The 9,406-nt window shown below is 42.6% G+C and overlaps 1 protein-coding gene across 1 annotated transcript; it reads right to left on the bottom strand.

Annotated features, from left to right (window-relative positions):
* Positions 1–2,348: 2,348 nt before the first annotated feature.
* tut1 (terminal uridylyl transferase 1, U6 snRNA-specific) lies at positions 2,349–8,469 on the bottom strand. The gene is made up of 10 exons (XM_076760068.1): positions 8,256–8,469; positions 7,677–7,867; positions 7,322–7,528; positions 7,090–7,204; positions 6,836–6,963; positions 6,032–6,258; positions 5,819–5,928; positions 4,320–4,442; positions 4,072–4,164; positions 2,349–3,906 (listed from the first exon to the last, which is right to left on the bottom strand). Exons 1-10 carry the CDS (start codon positions 8,329–8,331, stop codon positions 2,771–2,773), a joined length of 2,406 nt encoding a protein of 801 aa, XP_076616183.1. The 5' UTR covers positions 8,332–8,469; the 3' UTR covers positions 2,349–2,770.
* Positions 8,470–9,406: the final 937 nt, after the last annotated feature.

The following is a 9,406-nucleotide window of genomic DNA, read 5'->3' as shown; positions in this document are numbered from 1 at the left end:
CGTCTGATGTGTTTATGAGCGAGCTGGTGATGGCAGCTTCAGGTAGCCCTCATGGGTGGTGAGACAGGTGTTAGGGGACTCAGGGAAGCTTGATGATTAGTCAATACAAATTAGTCAGCTTACTATTTATGTGTAAGTAGGCTGAAGTCAACGTCTTACTCACCGTCCATACTCGAGGCATCATATTAGATGTGACTCAATGAATTCATGCGTCAGAGTGGACTGCGCAGAAACTGATATTGAAAAAACAGCTGATATTGGGCGAGATTTCAGCGCTCGGGGGAGCTGGCTCAGGATCTCTTCCCAGTGGACGCCAATTACACAAAATGTGATATTAGCATTTTCAGCATCTTTTTTTTTCATTCAGACGCAGCACACACACACACACAACTGCTCACTAGGATCAATTCTTATAGTAATTAAAGCTAATGAGCTACATGTAACTGAAGCGGTTGGTCATTAATGCCTGATGAAACCATTTCTAATTGTTTTCCAGGACTGAATATGTGTGATTGTCCATTTTTATAAAGCTTTTAGAATGCATTGTCTTTTTTTTTGATGAGGAGTAACAGGAGGAAAAATGCTTGTGTGAGTCTTCTCAGAGTAACTAGTATAGCCTAGTTTGTTTTCTCGTATTACGCCGACAGCAAACACCCTCCGAAATCTGATATCAATCACTTTGATTCTCTGGCTTAGAGGTGTGTGTGTGTGAGACAGGCCATATATCAGGAGCACCTTTGAAAAACAAGCGATAGTGATATTGGAGTGGCCTGGAGTGTCAGTGAAAGCAAGTGGCTGATATTCGAGCGATATGCCAACAAAATCTCAGAAAAATAAACACAAACGAGAACAATCAGTGATTCAGCCTCAAAAACAAACAGCAACGACAGCCATGTTAGCAGCTCTGTAAAGCTAGCGTAGGCACAGCTGCTCTTTGAGCTAGAATGCTAATACCAGCATGCTAACAGGCTGCTTTGTTTTGCAGGTATGATGTTAACCATGTTCATCATCTTATTTTAGCATGTTAACATGGTAACACTTGCTAATTAGCAATTACAAATATGGATGTGTATTGCAAATTTCGTGGCATGCAGTAACTGTTGAGAAATTTCACTCAAAAGCACAAACATAAATATAAATTAATTAATTATAATTTATCCTCTGCGAACCATGACCTCATCTGTCTAACAGATGTGAAGTGAAAGTTCTGACCTGGGGGTGGTGCTCGGGGAGAGTCAGGGAAACACTGCGGCCGCAGGGATTCATCCTCTGAGGAACATGAATGTACAAAACTCCACAGCAATCCACGAAATAGCTGATGAGACATTTCAGCCTTGAACAAAGACCAGACCGACGCTGCCATTCCCTGATGCTAACAGCTAACAGCATGGCTAAAAAAATCAATACTTCAATAATTTTATAGTGCTTCAAATGGAGTTGTAATTCAATATTTGTCTTTCAGATACACAAATATGAATCAGAAGTAAAATTTGGGGCAAAAATGTTAAATAAAGCTTAAACACTGTTGCTTATTTGATTTGGCTAGAAACTTTGAAGCAGATATGCTATTTGGTATTTTCTGATTGTGGCCAAAGAATACATTATGATATCTGCTGAACTGCAAATGAACTGAGTTTCAGATAGCAAAGTTTTATCTTATCTTTCAAGGCCACAACAAACAGTCCATCAGTTATGCAAACCAGCATTAGGTTAGCATGTAGTCAGCTGTCTCAAACGTCCTCGTCATCACAGCCACCTCCCTCCTCTATATCCCCATCTAACCTGCCGGCCATTCGTATTTCCCTTTAAGAGTGAGATGAATGATGTTAATCAGCACATGGGAGCTCTGTGCATCCCTCAGCTTCTGCTTGTCCTGCCATAATAAAGCAGTCGGCCTGCCTCAGTAATTACTCTCATCCGTCTCAGTCAATGAGTCAAGACCCGAATGGATAAAAGCTTCACTCCACGGCCGCTTTCTGGCAGCCCACGACACAAGTTGAACCAAAGCACTGACCCCATTCCTGCAAATAAGGTAAACTACAATTACTGATTCTTTATGAAAAAGGGACGGTCTGAAAGCCAAATATATGTATAAATGATCCTGACTAATCATGACTACTGTATATATATGACACTGTAAATACTAACATTGCACTTGTAATTTGGGATCAAAAAAAGCTTACAACTCAATTTACTTAAATTGCAATAAATTAGAAAAGATGAATGAAGCGAACCTTAAAAACCATAAGTGAACTTAAAGCGCTAATTTGGGAATCAATTTGTATCAAGCCGTGCACACAAAATGAAAATGTTATGTTATGACAAAGCGTGACCTTCAAGCATGATTTAACAGTGATTTACAAAGACTTTTTTATTCATTTGAAGACAGCATCAAATGATGTGTAAACCAAATGTCTGCTACTGAATTTACCCTTCAAAGCTTCATCATTTAAGAGCGTTAATTTAAACAGAAATGTACTAAAACCAAGCCACGTCTCAAACACAAAGTAGGCTCAATCAATTCAGACATCTTGTTCTGAAACAAACTCCTAACTACAAATATACAGTATGGACACAAAAACACTACAAACGTCTGATGAAGCCCATATTTACAAATAACTGATGCCTGGTCAGTATAAAGATACAGTAGCTCTCTTTCATGTCTCACTCTCAAGGGTTAATACAAGTAGCAGAAATGCCATCCTTGACTCAAAAGAAAGAAAACACAAAATTCTTAGACTCAGTGGAGAAAACTGAAATGGGTCCAGTCTTAAGCACTGCCCACTTCCTCTCTCTCCAGCAACGTCTCTACCATCTTCGGTAAGAAGGCTTCCAGGAAATGAAAGAAGTCGTGGAAAACACCTGTCTTGTCGCTGGTTGGCTCTAACTTGAGCACCGCCTTTGTGCTTTCTGTCCCGCCCACCATCTGGGGCTGAACCTTGAACTCCAGGGGCTCCTTGAGCTCCGGCTCTTTGTCAATGATGTGAGCTGTGACCTGGCACTCCAGCTCCATACAGCTGCCCTCTGGCCTTGAGTCTGCATCTTTGATCAGCTCCCTTCTCACTTTCCTCCTGCCAGCCCACACCATGTGCTTTTGCACACAGGTCCAGTGAGGGGGTTCAGACTTGCCCCTTTTTGCCAGTCTTGGCTTTTTGCCTTGAGGCGACTCAGAAGCATCGCTGCCGGAGGATAGCGGCCTCTTGGCACCGAGCACAGCTGTACCCAGAGGGCTGGCTTCGTTTTGGGATTCAACACTGCCACAGCTGTCATTAGCTGATGTGTTAAGGGAAGCTGGGGGAGTTTCCATTTCCTCGGCAGCATCCACAGGTGAATCCTCGCCAAAAACGGCGTCCGCGGAGGGAGTGAGACGACACCTGAGAACACTTTGGAAGACTCCCTCCACGGCAGAGCAAACCTTCTGAAACCACAGCAGCCGGAAACCATCTCCCGCCATGTGCAGCTGATTTCGCAGCACTTCAGGGAGCGACGCGGATTTGAAGGGGATGCTGATGGTCAGCTGCTCTGGCTTAGTATGTGGGACCTCCCCGTGGGGGGTGAACAAGCGCAGCAGCCCCCATGGCTTCCCCTTGGTGGATTTGCGCTGGTACTGCAGGCTGCGGCAGTACTTGGCAGCCTCCTGGCACTCCCTCTGGAAGCTGCGCTGAGAGCGTTCATTCAGGTTTCCGGCGACGTTGTGGGAGAGCTCGAAAGGGTCTAAGAGATTTAGGGGGCCCAGTTTGAGACCGCAGTGATGAGTCTTGGTGGGCTGCTCCTCTTGCATGGCCTCCTCTTTATTCTGGCTGAGGAAATCAGTGATAGGGAGTGCACGCCCCTCCCTGAGAGATATGACACTACCGGCAAAATCAAACTTAGCATAGAAGGAGAAAAAGCCAGCGAGCAGGATGCCTGGATGGAAAAACCACACATGCACATAAACAGTGGTGATGCTGGCACGATATTTAAGAGGCTACATTCAGTCATATTTAGAATATATGAAGATGCTAGATTACATAGAAACACACAGAAAATCTCTCGTATATCTTTTTTTTTTTTTAAATTAGTCTCACTTACAGAGATCCTGTGTGTTCTTGCTGGGGGGCACTGCAATAGGCTGACTGGGGAAGGTGCAGTTCCAGCCCTCAATCACACAAATCTCCTCTTCACCTGCACAAAGGTGACACAGAACGACTGATAAACAGGTGAACAGATAGCATGTTATTGAAATGACAGTAGATTGCCATTTTCATTGTACTGGACCATCTGAAAGATCTACAATGCCTTGCACGAGGCATTGAGTGGAGGAGGAACACAGCACTTACAGGCCAGGTCTTTGAGCTGGTCCACTGTGGGGAGGACAGGAGGTTCACAGTTTTGCAGGTAGAAGATGATCAGGAGTGTCAAAGCATAGTTGTTGAGCAGGGGACCGGCACCGCTGGGATTACCTACACACAGCAACGCAAATGTGACAGTGTTGTTAATAGGCTGACAAAGTGAAATTAAGATTAGCACAATGCTGCACAAATGATTTCAATGTCCTGGACAAACACAAGAAATTCTGGTCAAATATGATCTGTATTTTATGGACCTCTATTAATCGAAGTGACTAATAAAGAGTGTGCTTTTGAACACTGTCAATGTACGTCCACTGCAAGTGTTGTTGACACAGACAGGCTCAGATTGTTATTTGGTCTGACAACATTATGGAAAGCATCTCTACAGAGATAGACCTTTTTGTTCAAGAGTAAGATCCTTTATGTTAAACCACAAACAGCCACTATATCATTCTCACCAAAGCCAGCAGAGTCTATTTACAAAAACAGTCATTTTCACATTGTAAAACACACTGAGCACACTGTCACAGCCCGAGTGCGGAGGGGTCTTTGTGGTATGGGTTTGGTTCTCTGGTTTCCTAAAGGCAAAGACAATGCTGACACAATCAACAATCACAATCATCATTACACTGATGTTAATGGACACCTATGTGTAAAGACGGGTATATAATAACTGCTGTATTTGTACAATATCTCAGTTAATAATGGTCACGTTAACAACAATCTGCCATAAATGAGCCAATCACAAATCTGCTGACGTGATTCAATTCACTGTTGCCACTTACAACCTCTTATAAACTCTTTGTGTTTCTCAGCTTTCATTTAGTTCACATTTATAGGATTTGGTTATCCTCAAGTTTTGTTGGGTTTATGGTGCAAAAATGATTGATCTGTAATCGGTTTGCTTGCACACTGGAATAGTAACTGTGTCCAAGATCATTGCAGTCAACTTTTTTTTTTTTTTAACAGTAATTTGGTTTTTGTAACCTAGCAACGCTGATCTATCACTTTAAAATCTTCAGTTTGGATTACAACAGCAGCCTTAAATGATCCCATCACGCTCTGCTAATCACTGCACACAAGGGCCTGGTTGAAAGCTGCACTGGCAGCGTGAAGGCTGCTCATCAAAGAGAATAAAGGAAACACGCCTCAGGAATAAAGTAATTATTGTTCTCTTATTAAGATTTTATTCCACATCAGAAGATTGAGTTTGAAATATTAAAACAAAAATCGCTGGACTTGTGCTTTTTTTTTTAAAAAAAAAAAGAAAAACACAACAGCTTCCATAACAAGACACTAAAAGGCTCTGCGTGATCATATGGGGCAAGTGACGTTCTACTGACACCTGTTGACCAAAAAGCGAAATAACGACCTAAACACACCTGATAACAACAAGACACAGAGTTTTAGAAAATGGCATCTGTTTTTATTACAAACAGAGCTGGTGCTGTACGCTATGCCCTAAGGTGTGAGTCACTTCAGCTTACCAGCCAGCTGCTTCTGCTTGGCCCAGTAGCGGATGGTGTACACCAGAGGCCTCAGCCTGTCCTCCATCCCTGAACACAGCTGGAGGAAGCGGGTGTTCCTCACTGCGAGTCTAGTGAGGGATACAGGATAGGACAAAAGAAATTCTGCTCACTGTACGAGATAAAACATCTATCACCACATGGTATGAAGGAAATCCTCAGTTGTGCACTGACCTGTTGTTAATGGTGATGTCCCCCTGCAGGTTAAGCTCGCGGTGATGGAACTTGACAACAGGGAGACGAGCGCTGCTGACCACGTGGACTTTGTGGACGCTGGGGACACAGCGTCTAAGGATTGCTGCCACGAGGTCCAAGACCTCGGCCGGAGAGGCAGTGGACAGGTCAATGTCAGAGAGGATGGAGTCCTCAGAATGGCCGTCGTCTGACATGCCCTCCCCTGCCTGAAGAGAGAGGGAAGAGAGAAGATTCAACTCACAGTGGGGTCCTGACAAAGCTGCACTTCGGCTATAAATTCTAGACCAATATAATAAGGAGAGTTTGGAGCAGGAAAAAGTCCGTAGCTGATTAACTGGTCAATATCAAATTACTTTATTATACACTGAATATCCATTGAAATGAAAATCTAAGTCAAAGTAATGAACACCTAAATAAAGAAATAAGTGTAGGACTGAAGATCAAACTCAAAGTAATAAATATTATTTATTATAAATGTCAATTAATTCAATACAGCTGAGACATGAAAATATCAGAGCTTTGTATATGATTTCAACTTTAATATATGCAAGATAAAGTACACATGAATTATTTAAGTTGCTCTTTCATAAAAGTGACACGATTTTGCAGTTGTTTTCTTAAAATTGCTATTCGAATAAAAACTTTCAGATAAAGTTTCCTAAAGTTAGAAATAGGTAATAGGTAATTAGGCCTATACTTGAGGAAAAATGCTAAAACACTGGTTAATTCAACAGACACAAAAGCAGCATTGCAGAAGCCGCCATAATAACCTCATTGCCAGACCTGCTCTGTGGTGGACTTGGCACGGGCTTGGAACACCTTGGTGTTTTCCAGGTCCAGGAACAGGTCTAAGTCACAGGAGTGGATACCGAAGGTGTTGACAGATGAACCAAATGGCAGAACGTGGCTGTCTGCAAACCATCCAAACACAGTACTAAAAATGAGTGAGCCAGTCCACAACAATCTTTTGCACAATTATCATCATGTCAGGCAGGATTTCAGAAACTGACTCTCTGTATGCGTGTTTACAAAGGTACCTGGGAAAAACTCCACGAAAACCTCTTCCAGGAGTTGAACCAACAAGCCTCGGGCCTTCTTTTCGTTTTCTCCCAGCTGACATCGCTCGACAATGTGCAGCATCTGTGCATCCACCTGAAGGTGAACAACGGACAATACAATATAATGAGATAGCTTTAGTCCAGAGTCCAAACTCAGCCCCACAGTGTGTTGGCATGTGCCAGGTTTCATATTTGACAACAAGATGCTTACAGACACCAACTGACACAGCTGAGGTTTGAGACGGTCGAGAACTTGTTGGAGGTTCTGGAAGTCATTCTTCTTCTTGGGAATCAGCTTGAAATCCTTCTTTTCCCTGGCTTTGACACGCAGCTTCAAGCCTTTCATCTGATGCTCAACGCAGGACAGGGCTGCCTGTATGCTGTCAGTCTCGCTGAACTGCACGATGGCGTACACACCCTGTGAGCGCAGAAAGACGGTCAGATTACAAAGGGCTTCAATGGTCACTCTTCACATGATGTGGATTGACTGTCAGTGCTCTTGGTGTGGATACATACTTTAAGGCATCACTTAAAATGTTCTATCTCATTGTTAACAGCTGACTGACCTTGTCTTTATCCATGATAACATCTGAGACTGGCCCAAACTTCTCGAAGTACTCAGTTATGTCAGTCCGAGAGACGTCAGGCTTGATGCCACTGACAAACACGCTGTGCTCCTCCTGGGTCTTCCTGGTGGAGCGCACCGTGCTCAGCGTCCGGTGTTTCCGCCCTTTGACATGCTGATCCAAGCTTGGTACTGCAGGGAATTAAAATATGAAAAATACATATTTTTTTTTTAGAAATACCACAACTTCAAAGATCAAAACGTATGGTGCAGCAATTGTATGCGATTACGGCTGTTCCGCGCGGTGTGTTCAGGTGTGTTTTTAGCTAACAGACCACACAAAGCAGACAAACATATCTTATACATTCAAAATATTTGGCTAACACAGAACAACATGTGCTAACTGTTCCAACAATGCTTTACAGTGAAAGTGAAGTGAAAGTTGCATCACATTTCACTTCCTTCATAAAGTTCGCTGGAACTTTCCGGCCGCTTATACTTTTAACCATCTGTGAAACACGAGGAGCAACTTCAAGAAATTACAAATCCAACGGACTGGCGTGAGGCTCGGTTAGCTCACCGTTTGGTAAGTTGACATTGCACAGAGTGCAGTGAAACCCTCTCGGCGTCGTTTTTATGTCGTCGTCTGCTTCCATGGTGGCAAAATGTCAAACGTGACGATAAAGGAAGAAATAACTCAACCGCTTAGGTTCACAACAAAGTTTGAGGCCGGCTGCGGTCCACGCGCCTCTCAAATCTCCCTCCAGCGTCGACCCAGCGTTTGTTCCGAGTCCGTCTCGAAAATGCGTCCGTGTTGATAATTTATGGTAAAGTTCCGGTTAAATCTGGCCTTGTTTACTTGTGCTGCAAAGCCTGGAACAATGGAAATGATCTTATTCGGTGTCTTTTCCTGATACTTCTATCCTTCTTCCTTGTCGATTTTAACTAAGTTTTATGGTGGCGTTATTTAGCCAATGCTGAACGGTATAGTCGCACCTATGACTGCCTGCACTCCAATTAAATTGTCATAATGTCCAAGCAATCCAAGCGAAAGGATTTAAATGTTTCGAGTGATAAATAATACTCACTAATTACAGTTCTGCAATGCTGGGGGATAAGGATTAACTTCAATACAAATGCTTAAACCTTTAGGTTTTTCCATCCTTTGTGCAGGCAGAGCATTGACTGCAGTCTGCCTTAAAAAGCTCATTGGAGTTTTCTTTTAATCCCCATAATCAATTTACCAGTTCACACTTTCCTATTTCACTTTTGTCTACCCCTTAGAAAGTAATGTTTTATGGGCCATGAATAAACCAATTATATCTTTCCTCTTGCCTCTACTTCCAAATAAAACAGACCTGCACCAACACTAAGTTGCACATGACAGCAAATGCAATGACATTTCTCCTCTGTCTCATCTTTAAACACTTGCAGTAACTGACAAAAACTGGAAAAATATGGAGCCCAGTCAGCAGAAACACCATCTGTACCGATAGTAGGCTAGATACAGTATAAGCTTCAGGCTTTTACAATGCCATGAAGGCATTTAGTGAATTATCATCCACCCAATACAGACATTTTTGGACATTAAAAGAAACTCTGACCAGTTTTTTCATTATACAAAAAAATTTAATAACCACTCTTTTCACCATAAAATATTTGGGAAGTAATGAATAACATACAGCTTGTCACAACATATGGTTAAAACAAGATTCCCTGCTGTAATTAAAA

This window comes from Chaetodon auriga, chromosome 20 (genome assembly GCF_051107435.1).
Source record: "Chaetodon auriga isolate fChaAug3 chromosome 20, fChaAug3.hap1, whole genome shotgun sequence".
NCBI classification, from domain to species: Eukaryota; Metazoa; Chordata; class Actinopteri; order Chaetodontiformes; family Chaetodontidae; genus Chaetodon; species Chaetodon auriga.
Note: the sequence above shows the minus strand (reverse complement) of the source record. Positions and strands in the feature narration are given on the sequence as shown.